Here is a 17,951-nt window from a genome sequence, read left to right on the forward strand (position 1 = left end):
AGTGACACAGTGGTGGAATGTGTGCCTGTGCTAAATGGTTGAATCGATGGCTTTGTGTTGCCAAAATGGAATGATGCCATAGAATCTTTCGATGTCTGATTTGCACTCAGGTGCCTGCATTATAACTGAAGTGTTCATTTTTTTAAATGTAGAATTATGAAATATTTCCATTTATCATGCCAAAAGTTGGAGGGTTTTCTTTGTTTTGTTTGTTGTTGTTTTCTTTTTTAGAAGAAAAAAAAAACAGATCTGAGTCTCAGAGAACTTCCTCTTGGGGAGGCCCTGAATTAGAGGGCAGCAACAAGGTCATTTTTTCTGTTGACTTTTGTCCCCCAGGGGAGTAGCATGTAATTACTGCTCTAATTAGTCACTTTGCCAGGCATTAATTTATAGTCACCAAGCAATTTCCACACAGAATGACCACTGTGTTGACCTCTCCATCCACAGTCAGACTCAGTAGCTTAATGCAGCACTCCCACTGCCTGAAAACAAACACACCTCATAAACACATCATCTATCAATACCCACAGGAACTATAAATGCCTGGTTGAGCAGGCAATCAGTGAAACTGAACCAAGAGCAACAAGTGCGTGGTCACAATGACAAGAATGCAGGCATCAGGGAAGGGAGATAATGATGCCATCCCAAGTCACTCATAAGCCTTAGCTCCGCAGCCAATGGGATGGGCTGGCCGCAGCTGTGCAGAAGATTGACAGGTTGTATGATGTAATCTAAAAAGATTGTTTAGCTTGTATGCCGCCAAGCTTTGTGAAAGTAGTAGTATATAACTCCCAGCACACGTTGAAGCATTGCTGAGAAAATAAATAATAACCAGGCAGGATGTGACATCATTTATATGAGTCGCAAGTTACTTCCCTAGTGACAGAAAGCCCTGGCCTGTGCACAGGCAATGATACAACTGGGAAGGTGGTGCAGACAGATCTTGGCCTGGCCTCTGGCATTAGACGAGAGGCCTTGAGGAGGATCATTTGTATGCACAGAATTCTGCTTCTTTTCCCACTTCCCTTCTTTTTTAATACATGCTTTTTTTCATTTTGTTTGTGTTCTTCCTGCAATGAGATGGAATGATTCAGTCTACCAAGGACAGGTGTGACTTGTTTCATCTATTCTGTCTCTCACACACACACTCTCTCTCTCTCTCCTGTATTCCACACTCACCTTGAAGTCACCTTGTTCCCAGGGCACAGCAATATGTGCTTTCAGAATGCATTAGATTGCATAACTCATAACTGTGCATCCCTCATCTGGCAAACAGTAATATTAATAGCTGCAGGTTTTTGTGCACTTATTTATTTATATCTCCCTATGCACAGATATGATTTTAAAACTCAACCAGAACAACACTTGACTTTGAAGACAGATGAGCACAGGGTGTGTAGAAATCTGTCCATTTCAGTCTTTCAACTCCAAAGGACTTCTAGAGGTCTCAGACTGAGGCACTAAAGGAGAGAACATGCAGAAATAGTTTTTTTTTTCATGCCCAGGAGATGAGGTATTTGAAGTACAATGTTTGGATGGAGATTTTCTCTTTAGTTCAGTGTCCAGAAATAACCGTTTTGCTTTTGTTCTTTGTCTGTTTTTTAATTGTTTATTTTTCTTTTATCCTGTGAGGTGGAGTGGGTGTATTTTTATTTATTTATTTTGACCACCTCTAGTATTTCTTGCCATCGTGGAAATGAGTGATATGGGCTAAAGTTTAATATTTTCTTTGGTCTCATGTTTGAATGTAAGTTGTGGGCCATTTATTGGTGGGAGGTGACATGTGAACACTACTGTGGATCCATGGCAGGGTAATGTCCGACTCTTAATGGGCTCTCCTGTTCAGTGGAGCTGAACATATGGATACCCCCACCAATTAGGCATACACCGAAATGATTTTTTTTTGGCCAAAACAGATACTATTTTTTTAAACCACTAGGCCAATCCAGATACCAATATTTTTAAAATTCATTGTATGCCATTAGAATTTAAATCAGTTTTTTACATTTCTGCTCTTTAATGAAAAAAGTGATATTATAAAACTGCGAGGTGATGGAAAAACTATTTATTTTCCCATTTATTTCACATTCAATCATTTCCATAGGATTATTCCAAAAAAGGCACAATAATTGAAACTAGACAATTCCTGCAGAAATTGTGAAGTGTGGTTGCTGCCAATGCAAAGTCGACTTTGTGCTGAACAGAGCTTTATACATTATGTAAACATTATTCTTACGTAAGTATTCAGTATTACTATTTTGGAAGAAGACAACGTATTTCAGGTTTCGTATGCTAGGTAGATGACATGTTGTTCTAGGCAGTTGCTAGGGTGTTCTAAGTGGTTTCGAGGGTGTTTCCAGGTGGTAGCTATGGAATTCTAGAAGGTTGCTAGGGAGTTGTTAGGTAGTTGATATGGTGTTCTAGGCAGTTGCTAGGGTGTTCTCGATGGTTGCTAGGGTGTTGATAGGTGGTTGCTATGATATCTAGGTGGTTGCTAGGGTGTTGCTAGGTAGTTGATATGGTGTTCTAGGCAGTTGCTAGGGTTTTGCTAGGTGGTTGCTATGGAGTTCTAGGCGGTTGCTATGGTGTTCTAGGTGGTTGCTAGGGTGTTGTATGTGGTTGCTAAGGTGTTCTAGGAGGTTGCTACAGCTAGGGTTAGGGTTAGGGTTACAGACAGAGTTAGGGTAAGGGTTATAGCTAGGGTTAGGTTTAGGGTTACAGCTATGATTAGGTTTACAGCTAGGGTTAAGGTTAGGGTTACAGCTAGGGTTAGGGTTATGGTTACAGCTTGGGTTAGGGTTACAGCTACTGCTACGGTTAGGGTTAGGGTTACAGCTAGGGTTAGGGTTACAGGCAGGGTTATGTTTAAGGTTAAGGTTTCAGCTAGGGTTGGGGTTACAGCTAAGGTAAGGTTTAGAGTTACAACTAGGGTTAGGGCTAGGGTTACAGCTAGGATTAGGGTTACAGCTAGGGGTAGGGTTAGGGTTACCACTAGGGTTAGGGTTAGGATTATGGGTACAACTAGGGTTAGGGTTATGGTTACAACGAGGGATAGGGTTAGGCTAACAGCTAGGCTTAGGGTTATGGTTACAGCTAGGGTTATTGTTACAGCTGGGGATAGGTTTAGGGTTAGGGTTATGTTTACAGCTAGGGTTAGGGCTACAACTAGGGTTAGGGTTACATCTAGTGTTAGGGTTACAGTTAGGGTTACAGCTAGGGTTAGGGTTCGGGGTAAAGCTAGGGTTAGGGTTATGGTTAGGGTTACAGCTAGGGTTAGGGTTACGGCTAGGGATAGGGTTTGGCTTAGGGTTACCGTTAGGGTTAGGATTATAGCTAAGGTTAGGGTTAGAGTTACAGCTAAGTTTAGCTGTCGCGTACCGGCTGCGAAGCTCGCGCGACACAAGCGAACTGAAGCGTAGTTTTTCGCTTCTGTTCTATTTTTTCAGCTTGTCGCGCGTCACGATGGCCTGTTTATACACAGAAATATGCTCTAAAATGCTAGGTATACATGCTCTGATTTATATTTCATCCTTTACTGGGGGTGTGTCCCTAGTTACCTCCCAGATATTTTATAAGCAGCTAAAAAAATACAAGCCTTTTCGTTTTGTAAAAATAAATAAATAAATAAATAACTGGAACCTGGGGAAAAGGCAAACTTAGTTTCGCTGTCTTATTTTGCGGAGGGGGTGGGGTAAATTTGAAAATACACCACAGAAAGACGTAGCCTATTGAATGACGTAGAAGTGAATCCACCGAGCAGCGGTTTGTTAGCTCGAGTGTTTGAAGGTAGTTTTTAACCAACCATTGCTCAGCCTATTTGACTTCTCCGATGTCTTCGTTCGCCGTGCTTTCAAAAAGGGCTTGTTAATAAAAATAAGATAATCTGATTTTTTTAAAGCTCTGTGGATTATTTAGTGGTCTTGCCGATGAAAATGCACCTATTTTATAAATGAAGTTGTAAGCAAGCCTTTATTGCACTTGTACTTCAAAGCTTCCGGTGTTCATGGCATTGTGGTGTTCATATCCCTTCAAGATTAACTTTCTCACGTATTTACGAGTTAACGAAATATTACCAAATTAACAAACTGAAAAAGGTCTCTCACCAAAGTATTAACTTAACCCATAATCAACAGTCGTGAACAAACATGAAATACACGATGTAAGCCCACTGCAGACTGCGAGAGCTACTAGGAATATAGAGCTTTAAGCAAGCCTTTGCGCGACACAAACGGAACCAGTGGAGACACCCTACGCGTCGCGCCGTGCTGCTTCGCCGTGCTGCTTACGCGACGCGTGCGGTGGGTGCCCGGCGTTAGGGTTACAGCTAGGGTTAGGGTAACAGCTAGGTTTAGGTTTAGGGTTTCAGCTAGGGTTAGGGTTAGGGATTGGGGTAAGGCTAGGGTTAGGGTTACAACTAGGGTTAGGGTTATGGTTACAGATAGGGTTAGGGTTAGGCTTACAGCTTGGGTTAGGGTTATAGCTAGGGTTAGGGTTAGAGTTACAGCTATGGTTTGGGTTAGGCTTACAGCCAGGGTCAGGGTTAGGGTTACAGCATGGGTTACGGTTAGAGTTTCAGCTAGGTTTAGGGTTCGGGTTACAGCTAGGGTTAGGGTTAGGGTTACCGGTAGGATTAGGGTTACGTTTAGGGTTACAGGTAAAGTTAGGATTAGGGTAACAGCTCATTTTTAGGGTTATTGTTACAGCTAGGGTTAGGGTTTGCATCAGCGTTAGGGTTACAGGCAGGGTAACGGTTAGGGATAGGGTTACAGCCAAGGTTAGGGTTAGAGTTGCAGCTAGGGTTAGGGTTACAGCTAGGGTTAGTGTTATTGTTAGGGTTTCATCTAGGTTTTTGGTTAGGGTTGCAGCTAGGGTTAGGGTTAGGGTTACAGCTTGGGTTAGGGTTACAGCAAGGGTTAGGTTTAGGCTTAGGGCTACAGCTAGGTTTAGGGTTCTTCACCAATGAACAAAGAATTCTCTACCAAGTCCAATAAGGCATTCCACATCTCTCTATGAAAATTGATATGAAATAATAAACATTGGAAATTTATATGAATGGCGGAATGTTGACCCTCGTGATGTCACAATGCTGTGTCTTCAGCAGCTAGAAGGCATTGTTATGTCACGAGGGTCAACATTCCACCTTTCATTCTCTATGGGGCAAAATTAGCCCACAAAAATCAAATTTTTGTTCTGCACCAAATTTTTGTCGTGCCCCTAATCTTTCTCACAAAGTAATAGCACACCATTCCCGATGAAGCTGCTCGATTTGACATGTTGCACGTCTATGTGGTGTGAAAACTCTGGGAGAAGTAGCGGTCCAAAAAAATGGGTGGAACAAAGAAGAATAATGTTAGATAATAGTAGTGTGATTGCCAAAGGCAACCACACTAAAAATAAAATGCAACATAAATTTTAATTTGCTTCCCTGAATATACTGTAAACTGCACTCGATATTATTTTAACCCCTTCTGTAGTGCCCCTTTTTAACAAAAAAATGACATATGCAAAATAAAATGGTTACTCTTCTTGAAGCCTTTTGACTACCGGCATAATCCTGGTCTTTTCTGAAAGGTAACCCTTGAGAGTTTGTTTTCCAAGAGTCTGAATTGCTCTACATATTAATGAAACAGTAATTGAAGCTCAGACACAGTGGGAGTTGAAGTTTCTTTTTCTTTTTACACCTAAAGGATTTTTGAGTGGATACAGATGCTTGTTCCTGTGCCTGTTAGGCTTTGAAGCAAGGTCTGGAAGATTGTGAAAATACCAATATTAGCCATATAGTTTACTAATCCATTCACTGAGGTCCTTTGATTGAAGTTTCAGTCAAATACCTCACCTCCACCACCATTTCAAACACATCCCACAATTCCACATCCCACATTTATTATTGAAAATCAGGCCTACGGATTTTTATAAACATAAAATATCCATAGGCCTTTATATATAAACTGGAGATAGTACCGTTTCATATATATACACTACTGTCACCATATATGCAACAGTAAAACAGACAACAATGATAATTCCTCTGGAGAATTGCTATGTAAACAATGGACATTCTATCTGTATTTCAATAGAGTTAGTATGTTTTTGGGATAGAAAATACTATGGATTTTGTTCTCTGGACCCTTGCTGTGGGAAGTATACTGACTTTACCATGATTCCATGTGGATTTCCAAGACATATAGAAGGTGAGGACCACCCAAGCATGTTTTGCCTCCCCACATTACAAAACTGTTGTCGCAAAACATTGGCATCATTAAACAGTTTATAGAACTGTGATATATAGAACTGTGAGTTTTAACACTTTCAAGCAAGTATATTGTATGCCCAGATTGATTTAAAATTTCACTGTAAAAAAAAAATGGAATGAATGCAAAGAAACCCACTCCGGCCGAGATACAGGCCGGTGTGACTTAAGATGCTAACACAAAAAGGTAAACATAACAACAAAGTGTATAGTAGTAGCCATCAATCCAACTTTAGGCACTATGTAAACACAGATGTTTTAGCTCATTTCTTTTAAAAAGGCACAATAATAAAAACAACCATAAAAAGACCAGGTTAAAACCTAGTATATGGCTGGACCTAACACACGTGATCCGGCCGACCAATGGTGTAACTTCATCACTCACTCACTCAGTTACTCACTCAGTCACAGACATTCGCGTTTGTAGGGCTGTCCCCACTGTTGCAATCCAGCCAATAAAGTGCAACATAAATTTTCCAATCTGTCTGCATTAGTCGTTTTCCTGAATACAGCCTACTGTATACTGCCTGAATGTTAAACAATAAATGACATGCGATAAAATTTGTGCTTGAGCTTGTTATCAGTACAATAACAACAGCATACTGTGTCCCGTGCTGTATTTTGGCTGTAATACTAACAGAGCATACCAAAGAAATCCTTAAGGGCTAAGGAGTAATTTTTATGCATAATTTAATCATGCATATAATACTGAAATACTTCAGGAAAAGTCGCATGTTCTTTAAAAGATGGAGAAAATCTGATGTCTTTTTAGATCAAAAGTTACATTTGGGGTGGAGAAGTTCATTGGCCTGTCATACTTTGGCAGGACAGATTTTAGAAATGACAAGTCTCCATCAAAAACCATTAAAATATGTCAAAACTGCTGACATGTTTGTTTACATTCATCCACCTCGTGTGGCGCCATTTGAATACGTCATTAATATGCAGCAAGGGGAGAGCAAGAAGAGCAGAAACTTGTGTACAACCTTTTGATTTTATTTTGGAAAACTGACAAAACTATGAAGCAGTGCAAGCAGTCAGAAATATGGCCACTTTCACAATATGCCTGTCAGCCGATCTCCAACAGTACCTATTTTGGCCAATGTCCATATGTGGATGAAATTTTTATGCATCCCTATGACCCATCAATCATTTTTTCTCATCAGGCACATGCCCCTCCCCCAACAAGAAGTCACTGTACATCAGGAGCCTTACACAATTTATATTAGTCAGTACTTGGCTGCAAGACAGCATTTGTTTGGAACGAGTTTTCATGTTCTGCACTTCTGGATCTCAGCCTTAGCTAAGGAAATGTGTGTAGATCTGCTGAACTTACTGCCTGTGAGAGCAATGCGCTCAACTGAGCGATTAACAGAGAAATTTGCTGTCACTTTTCTTTGCCTTCTAGTTTCTTTAAACTTTCTTTGGCATGAAACATGAAAATTAGTTTTAAATTACATTTAAATACATTTTATTTCTGATATTTGTTTTCTTTTGTGTTTCAGTTTTTACAAGTGCAGTATGTGTATGCACATGCATGTGTGTTTTTTTCATATGGATGTGTGGAATTTGGTCTGGCGGAGAATTGTATTTGTCTCGGCTGCACCTACCAGTGGAGAACACACGCACTTGGACTGTGTTAACTAATCAGCCCAGGTGCTTAGAGGTGTGCTCCACTCCACAGTATGGGGCTAGGACCGGGAGCACACGCTGAGAGAGAGGATATATTGTCTTGTACAGATAGGCCTATCCGACCTCATTTTGGTTTTTCCTATTAGCTATATAGCCATCTTTGTTTGACCAATAATACAATTCATTAGGTAGCCCTTCCACCTCTGGCTATATGAGTACCCATATAGGAAATATTATCTAAAAGCTTGTCATTAAATTTCCAATTAGTCGTCAGAGCTTGTGTTTCTGCGATAAATAAACACGCACCGACTTAGTGGTGATCAGAAAGCCCACAAGGTATAATACTGGCCTTTGCAACTCTATTAGAATTTCTTCAACATAGATAAAAGCGATCAAGCCTTGCTTGACTGCTATTCCCCACAGCTCTGACCCACGTATACTGTCTGGCCTGGTTCCTCCCCATTCCTGTCTAGTGTAAAATTAACAGTACAATTAAAATCACCCTCTAAAACAATAACGGTCTCATGGCAATCCAATCCAATCTTTTAAACAGTCTCGTTCTCTCTGTGCCACCATTGAGAGCATATAAGTTTATGAATACAAAACAGTGGCCCTTTATAGTAGCATTCAATATCAAGAAACTCCCTGGCACAATTTCATTTCTGTTTTGAATGGTTAACTCCAAGCCTTGTGCAAAGAGTATGGCCACCCCAGCACTCACATTTGCTCCGTTGCTTAAAACATAATACCCCCAAACCCCCCACTCCAAGTCATTGCGCTCATTGGTTGGTATGCGTGTCCTGTAAAAACATTACACTTAGCCTTTTTCGGCTTATTAGGTCAGAGAGAAAGAATCTTTTCCCCACATCCCTTTTCCCCACAGCCACCGTTTATATCAAGTGAGCTAGGAGATATGACCACATCTTAAAAAAGAAGAAAGAAAATAAGAAATAAGAAATGTGCTCTGAAACCATATGTTCTATGTTCCTTACCCATTTTATTTCTTAATGGATGCAGAACTGTGGACTAAAATTCTATTATTTTTTTTTACAGACAAACCCTTACGAACAGCTGTGCAGTGCTTTTTAAGCTCTAAACCTATAGTTATCATTTAGTGCTTTGACAACCCCAAGAACTTCATGCCATCCGGAAACAACTTTAAAACATTGACAGCTATTCCTTTAGTTTGATCCAAATAATCACTGATCTCCTTGAGGGAATAAAGAGTATCACCCCCCATTTGACTAGCCATAATATCAGACATATTCGAGGAATCTCTGATAACTCTCCATCATCCTCCTGCCTATCACCTGATCCTTTATTCCTTGTATCTGCCTGTCATTTCTCCCTGTTCCCCTACCCCCGAAGCAGCTCCTCATGTCTCCAGGGCTGCTTGTGGAGGCTCCAAGTCCTCCGATCACTGCCCTCTTACATTTACATTCACATTTGCCCCTTCCGACACCAGTTCACAATCTACCCTACCCTTTTTTCTCTCGGTAGACTGACCCATATCTCCCTGCTGTCTGTGTGTGCTAGGGGAGAGCGGGGAAATAACGTTTTTTGATTTTGGCTCAATTCTGAAAATATTACTAGAGATGGGCTATTTTTTATACAAATAACCTACATCCCTTGGCTATGATTACACACCACAATGACATTTCTGGGACATACCATTCACTAGCAATATGAAAGTACTGAAAGTGAAATATAGAGGGTATGCATTGACGTCACTTTCCCACCAAAATACGCCCCCTCAGTCAGGACTGAGTGGCAAAACATGCTGCGACATGGCTGCCTTTAGTAGAGGAAACTGCAAAACCGGGAGTAAAACAAACGATTATTTGCTTAAATTAAAGGCAGTTGAACTCGACAGTGATCCTTACAACCAAAGAACCAGTGGTCCATGGACATTCAACAGAAATCGGAGCTATCTTTTTACAGACTGCTGAAAGCTAAAGAAAAGAGAAGCAAATGCATCACTGCAATTCGCAGAAACAACTCGAATCCAGGCACCGAAACGTGGATTTGCGGTTGTTATTTTGTGTCAGGTATCTTGGATTTTTGCTTCTCTTTTCTTTAGCTTTCGGCAGTCTGTAAAAAGATAGCTCCGATTGCTTGTTGAATCTATTTGTACAGTCAATCGCACAACAGTTCTTTCCCATTTTAGATGTGTTTTTTGTGTTTTCGCGGCATTCAAGCTGAACGCTAATGCTGCCACTCAGTATTCTTTCTGTCACTCAGTGGGTGTAACCGCAGTGACTTTCACTTACTGTGACATCATGTGCATACCCTCTATTACATTTAACCCAGAGGTTGGGATATTACATTGTGATATAAACTAACATGGCGCGGGGAACTCCTACCAGTCTTAATAGCGTTAAACGTTAATACTAAGTAAGGCAATTCAATACATTTCTGTTTTATATGATACAAACAGTCTTTGATTTATTTTTTGATTACATTTGTGTGTTTCGTGGCTTACCTATATTGGTGAAAATCTGTCACAAGACTACATTATTTTTTGGTTCCTGTCTAATGTCTGTTTGATCCAAACAGATGTATCAGTTGTAAGATGTCACATGTCACCACATAGTATAAAGTTAAAGTTGAGTTATATATATTTACAAAGATCCTGTCTGAGTTCAACGAATCCAAATAATAGTCTACTGACAACAGGCGAACAACCCCATTCGGTATAACCCCGCAGGGGGGTGTCTGGACTTCCGCCTGGCTAGCAATCAAAGCAAGCTAGCATGCTATATCAAAACTATGCTCTCTGTTAGTCACTAATAGATTATGTTTACAATTACATACATTTGAATTCCTTGACATACACACACACACACAATACAGTAGCCGGTAAAAAATGAACTTGCATATAGCAAAAACAGACTTTTGGCAATATATTTATTGAACTCTCCGGCTGTTCATTGGAGACAAAGAAATGGTAATTCTGCGTGTTTAATCTGAAATATGTTGTTCAAGCGTGATTCATGTACCTAAAAAGTCTGTGGTACATTTTACCCCGTGTTAGATTTCCCCCCGATTTCTCGTACTCTTCGTCCTTTATCCTTAGGCTGAACCACTCTGTTTACAGCCTGATTCCCTTCTACTGCTGCTCTCTTGTTGATCCACCATCTGATCCTCATCCCCGACCTGCTAACCTCTTACTTGTACCCTCACCACGAGAGAGAGAGAGAGAGTTGTGTGTGTGTGTGTGTGTGTGTGTGTGTTTGTGTGAGAGAGGCCAGATAGTTTTGTAGGAGTCCGTTTGTGAGAGCATTAAAGACAAAGTGAAAGTAAGCGTAGCTGAAAAGTGGAGGGTGCTGGTCAACTGAAAAGCTGGGAAAAAGAGCAGCTGAAAAGTTGTGGCAGTGTTTTTCTTTCTTTTGTCTTTGTTGTTTGTTATTTTTGCCAAGAACCTGTGAGACGGAAGGGTGAAGATTTTTGTTTATTTGTGTTTTTGTCTCTCTCTCTCCTCCCTCTCCTCTCTCTCTTATGATTTCACTTTCGCTCTCATTTGGCAATTACAGTGAAAACTTGGACTTGCCGCATTTCCCTCCCAGGGGTGTCACACGGCGGGTGACAGGATGCATGTCTGATTATTATTGTGTGCACGCATTAATTTGTGTGTGTGCAAATAGGGCTGTGCCTGTTGAAGGTCACAGTCAAACTACTACTGAGCACTGAGCTTATTTATTTCAAAGCTAGTCACAAACCACCAACACCTGCTTGCTTTCTTTCTCAGTGTGGGCACTGAAACAAGAGCACAGCTGAATGAACACACATGAAAGCAAAGCAATGCACCCTGCAAATTACAAACATGAGAGCAAAGAAATGCACCTGCAAATTTTCACTGGACTGTGAGTCTACAGGGAGCGAGATCTGTGTACCTGTTGGAATGAATATCTTGGATGCTTTTATTCATTACTGACTTTGGTCATTACCTTAGCCACTCACCTACTTCTTGCTCTCATCTAGTGGAGCGACCCACACAGCAATCAGAGAGTCAATTCTACAGGAAAAAATCCAGTATTGATCTGTGTGTGTATATATATGCACCTGTTTGCATGTTTGTATGTGCATCCTGAAAACCAGGGTTATCCATCAGTCACCAACCTGCTTGACTCTGTTGGGTTTATTCCTTTGACACAGTGAATAGGATTTCCCAGATTACTGGAGGAGTAACTGAAAAAGAATATATATAAATCCTGCTATGTAAATATATGTTTGTCACTAAATATATGCAACTTAGTGGGATGTAAATTTGGATAACGTTTAACAGGGATTGGAAAAGATTGGAGTATTTGAGGCTTCTAGAATCAAGTCCTAGTTGAGGATAGTTCCATACAGCTTTCACCCTGTAGTTCTACTCTTCACCCAAGTCCATGAGTTTTTATGGAGTAGAGAGTGTGGCCCTTGTTCTCCCCTTGTTATCCCTACAGTGCTCTAGGGATCTTTTTTTTTCCATCTGAGAAACAATGTATTTGAAAAATTCATATATGTCAAACCATTTTTGTGGCTATAATCCAATGCAACAAAGAAAAGTGTATAAACATCTACTTACTCTGTGTATGGATATATGCATGTAAGTCTGTATGTTGTGTGAAAGCAACACAATTTCTTCAGTCTAAAGCACTTCTGCTTCAAATGTCAGCTTTCTGCACCTGCTTGTTAATCCGGGCAGACTCTGTTGTTTGATGCAGTGTTAATTGCTTGTTTATTTAACTGATGTGGGAAATAATTAAAATGGGATGTGGAGAGACTGATGGGATGCTGATGCTGTCAGCTATTAAAAAAAAAAAAAAAACATTCTAGAGATATCCCAGCAATGCTTACAGAGATGAATTAGGCTGTCTCCTTCTCCTGCTCAGAGTAAACAAAGAGCTTTCAAATTCAAAGTTCCACTAAACTAGGCCAGTTGCCTCTTGGGACAGCTGTCCACGAACCACACGTGTATGTACAATACACAGCAAATAATAGACCTATTCACATGAACAACTACTGTGCATATACACATAACTGGACTAAATCAAAGTGGATAACAAATTAGATATTTACAAGGCTCTGGGTATATTGTAAGTATGTATATACAGCACTGTGAGTAATAAGGCTGAATACTGTAATATGCGTGCTAAGGTTAAAAACGATCTATTGGTAGCTAAGAGGCTCTCTAAAATGCAAATTGCCCAAGATGCAAAAAGTAATTTATTTCAATGCTGTAATAGGAAAAATGAAAGTCAAGGAGGATTTCAAGTGCAACTAGGATAAAGACTGAGCATTGCTTTATAAGAATAAGGATATTGCTGATGCCATAAATTGTTACTTTGTTGAGAGGTATTCTGTGAAGAATCTACCAAGCGTTTGACTGTAATTAGGCTTATGATATTATGTACATAGATTTCCAAAAACATTGAGTTTATAGAAGCGTAGAAGCGGTAAAAAACTATTGGTCACCCAGCGCCTTCCATTGTCTAAACTATGAGACTTGGGGCGCATGGAAGATGCCATCTTAACTGATCAGGTGACCTGTGGCAAATGTCAATAAAAGTCTCAAGCCAAAGGCCAATGAATGTAAAGCAAAAAAATAAGAGTCTCTCAAGGAAAACAAGTTTAAACTCAAATCTGGCTCCTACAGCACATGAGAGATTCATTACAAACTGAAGAAAGACAAAAGATGCTAAATTTCTCCAAGCTTAGTAAAATTTGACTTGAAAACACATCAAAGAGAGTGTGTGTAACTGTGTGAATGAGAGAGATCGTGTGTTTATGTGTGCATGTGCTGTGTGTGTTTGTGTAGAGGTGTTGTATGCATATATTTTTGTGGGAGTGTGAGGGATAGTTGTGGAGTGAGCTCCATTACAGATTTTAGAATGGAGCAGTGCTCCAGCACTCTTGTTCACCACAGACATCCTAGATTGGGTTGGGTGGAGGAGAACGTATCCTCCCATCTGCTGTAATAACAGGAGCAGGCATTAAGCCTCCATTTAGCTGGTCCTCATGGTAGAGTTTCTCTCCTCAGACAGTCTCCCAGCAGGAGAGCAATTAAAGGTACATTAATGTAAAAAAAAATGAGGGGACATAGGGCCCATGACAAATTTTAGTTTCCTAATAAATTCTCTCTCTAAAGTGAGGCCGCCATTCATGAGACATCAACTCATTCTCCTCGCACCGTGTTTATTCTGTCAGCAATTCACATTTTTTAGAAGGAAAAAGATTAATGTGCTGAATAATATCTTTAAATGTGCAAATTTTTTCCTTTGTAGATTTGTGACAAGGAGTGGCACTACTACGTGATCAATGTGGAGTTTCCTGTGGTGACCCTCTATGTGGATGGCGTTACCTATGAACCCTACCTGGTGACAGACGACTGGCCCATCCACCCCTCCCAGATTGATGTCCAGCTAACAGTGGGTGCCTGCTGGCAAGGTCAATATATATTGCTTTTCCCCCCAGGCTGAAATGACAACAAAAATATAATTAATAAAACTCACTTTTGCAACTATTTCATGTAATACTGATTTAGCTAGCTCATTTCCAACATTTGGACTTCATAGATAGCTGGCAGTCCCTTGTATTTGAACATGCTTTTCTTGCTAGCTCAATAATTAACCAAACTTATTTGAGAGCAATTGCAATGCATGTTACAACAGCATGCTTGCTGTTGTAAATTTAGGCAGGCAATTTCCGACAAGTGAAATGCAGTTATTGACTGTTTCAGTATCGAAAAACAAAATCACAAGTTTCAAATCTAAGTAGGCTTAGTGGCATATGGTGAAATGGTGCAGGCTGCTCATCAGTTGTAGCAGAGCAGATCTCATGCACGGATGTCTTTCATATTGTTTTTTTTATTAGTCATGATTGCCTTTCCCCCCCAGAATTTGTAGTGGGGAAAGCCTTAAAGTGGGGATTAGAAGGCCTGAATAGATGACAAGTTCACTGGATATCACATGCTTTTGTAGCTGAACTAAGCTCATCTAAAGTACTGCTGATAACTTTACGTGCTATTGGAGAACTAGATTGCCTTCCAATGTCATTTTTTCCCCAGCACAGAATCTTCAACATTGTGATGTGCAACAGCATACTCAAATTTATGGATTATATTTTTTATTCTTTTCAAAAGTGGATTGAGATCCCTCTGTCCAACAATTTGTCAGCTGCTTTTATCTCTTAAGAGGGATAATTAGCATTAGTTAGTACTCTTTCCTACAATTAGCCTGCAGACCATTAGAGTGGAGTAGAGGAGTGGTGAGAGCTCTTGCTGGAGGCAGATAAGCAAAGGAGACGAAGTGGCCGAGGGGTAATTAAACAGCCTGCTGTGCTCTTACCGTCACTTTATCCCACATGGCTTGAATGCTTTTTATTTTCTCCTTTAGCAATGCAGTATTATGCAGCGGACTTCCCATTCATCAGGTTCTGGGCATGTGAGCACTAACTGACCTAACTGCAGTCTCTCAGTTGAGCAATTAAAATTTCAGATACAGTAGTCCAGCTAGTAGACGAGGACCCCTTTTTTTTTTTTAGCACCTTGAAAAGAAGTTTTTTTTTTGGCAATGAAAGCAGCAGCAATATCTTATTTTTTCCTTTTTAAGAGAGGTATATTTACTTCTCTCACATCCTCAAATAATTTTGTGTTGGGTCAATAATGGCAACTTTGAACTATTCGTGATCGTCAGTTTCGGTGTATACACTGCCTGGCCAAAAACAAGTCACCGTTTTTTTTGGACAGTGCCCACTGTACAAGCCTCTGGAGGCAGTGTTATGATTTTGGGTTGCTTAAATTGGTCAGGTCTAGGCTCAGCAATGTTATGCGGCAATAAAATGAAGTCAGCTGAGTACCTGAACGTAACAAATGACCAGGTTATCCCATCTGTATGCACGGGCATATTCCAGGACGACAATGCCAAGATTAATCAGGCTCAAATTGTGAAAGAATGGTTCTGGGAGCATGAGGAACCATTTTCACACATGAATTGGCCACCACAGAGTCCTGACCTTGACCCCATTGAAAGTCTTTGGGATGTGCTGGAGAAGACTTTATGGAGTGGTTCGATTCTCCCATCGTCAATACAAGATAATGCAATATGGATGGAAATAGATGTTGTGACGTTGCATGAGGTTGTCAAAACAATGCCACGACGAATGCGCGCCGTAATCAAAGCTAAAGGCGGTCCAACGAAATATTAGAGTGGGCAACTCTAATTTTTTTTTTGGCCAAGCAGTGTATATGAAAGGATATTTATTTCTGCAGTGTGAGACTGGTACATCTACCCCAACTCATCAACACGATGTGTGATGATTTTTTCTGCAATATGCCTGCTGAAACATCACAAGTTTTTTTTTCTTTCTATCTTTGTTTCTCATTTCTCACTTGCCTGTAATTACAAATCCTCACATGTGCGCTCTCTCTCTCTCTATTTATCTATCTGTCTGTCTGTCTCAGTTAAATATATTTAAGTATATTCTGTTAAATTGGTTTGACAAATATAAGAACATGGGTACAAGAATATAAGAGAATAGTAACAAATTACTGTACAATTTTAAAAATGCTTTCTCACATACTACCATCAATCCTTGCCCTTTCATCTTTATGGTAAACCCCTATAGAGTGCGATAAAGTCAACATAAAGCCAGAGTGATGAAAATGTGTCAGCAGAATTGTATGAATGTTATTCTTCTTTAAGAATACTAAAATAATAAAATCCCTCCATTTTCCATTTCAGCACCCCTAATGGTCATGGTGCCATAACAGTTAATTGAAAACATCTGTGAGGAAATAATGGAAAATCATAGTCAATTAAACAATGGCTGAACGGAGTAGTGACAGCATTTTCCGAATGTCAATGAATGAATGGCACCAAAGACCATTAGCAACACAGAAACTGCCAATTTACCAGACAGGAGTCTAGAGAATAATAATTAAAATTGAGTGGGTTCACGGAATGACAAATACCAGTGATAAAAATACAATGACTTACAGCGAAATCAAATCAGCCTTGGTTTTAACTCAGGTGAGAGAATTCAGTTCCAAGAGTAACATAAACATTTTAAACAACAAACAGCACAGCATAACTGTTAAATTCAAAAACTGGCTTTAGTATCATTGATTAAGGTACTTACACTGAATAGCATTAGAATATGCAGTGGTATTGAATATAGTGGCATATCGATATCCATGGACATCATTGATATCCATCCTGTGTGCAGGTGCCTGCCAAGTGAATGAATGAAAACCAACGTAACACGCTCACCAATGTGTCCATCTTCAGGAGGCGAAGTGACAAAACCACGCTTCACCCAGTACTTCCGTGGCAGCCTGTCAGGGCTGACTATTCGACCGGGGAAGATCGAGAGCCAGAAAGTCATTTCCTGCCTGCAGGCCTGCAAGGAGGGTCTGGATATCAACTCCCTGGAGAGCTTGGGCAAGGGCATCAAGGTATCACGCCAAATACTTGCTCATGAAGACTTCAGACAGCACACACTGTCAACAGATGCCCCTACCTCTTTGAGCAGAGACGACAGACAATAAATTCTGAGGACAATATAGCATGACTATAATCGTTGCTTATTCAGAAGGAAATGCTTGTCTCAATCTTGCGCTTTATGTCATTCTGTTCATTTCTGATTTATGAAATATCCAGTCCAGCCTTAGCCTCAGTGACACCTCATGCATCGAATGAATGGAGAGTGAAAAATTAAACTGAAATGAAAATTAAATGTACTGCACACAGACAAAATGTTTGCTACAGGCTAGATGGGTAAATGGGCCAGCAGGGTGCAGTAATGACCAGGTCATTGGCCTCTAGGCCTGTGGAATTGGGCCTCTGGTGGTGGAAAGCCTATTGTTCCCAAGGTTTGTTACCTCTCTCTTCTAGTATAAAAGCCCACTGTATAGTAGCAGAATACGCACTTTCCATGGTTAGAAACATTTACAAAAATAAAGCTTAAAAAACCTTGGGAGAAAATTGCACATTTATTTGTCCGTGTTGCTTATTTGTAGCTGTCAAGGTTAAACTTAAATGGCAATATGGAAAACAAGTTTTCATCATACAGCAGTGCTCAAAGAACG

At 40.2% G+C, this 17,951-nt stretch overlaps 1 protein-coding gene across 2 annotated transcripts in view; it reads left to right on the top strand.

Annotated features, from left to right (window-relative positions):
• The window catches only part of LOC135236038 (calsyntenin-2-like), a 241,257-nt gene that overhangs the window by 206,510 nt on the left and 16,796 nt on the right, over positions 1–17,951 (top strand). For both annotated transcript variants that reach the window (XM_064302186.1, XM_064302187.1), the window contains exons 9-10: positions 14,149–14,311; positions 17,152–17,318. In XM_064302186.1, coding sequence (XP_064158256.1) covers positions 14,149–14,311; positions 17,152–17,318 — 330 coding nt within the window. The remainder of the gene's footprint in view (positions 1–14,148; positions 14,312–17,151; positions 17,319–17,951) is intronic.

The sequence above is a fragment of the Anguilla rostrata genome, chromosome 12 (genome assembly GCF_018555375.3).
Source record: "Anguilla rostrata isolate EN2019 chromosome 12, ASM1855537v3, whole genome shotgun sequence".
NCBI classification, from domain to species: Eukaryota; Metazoa; Chordata; class Actinopteri; order Anguilliformes; family Anguillidae; genus Anguilla; species Anguilla rostrata.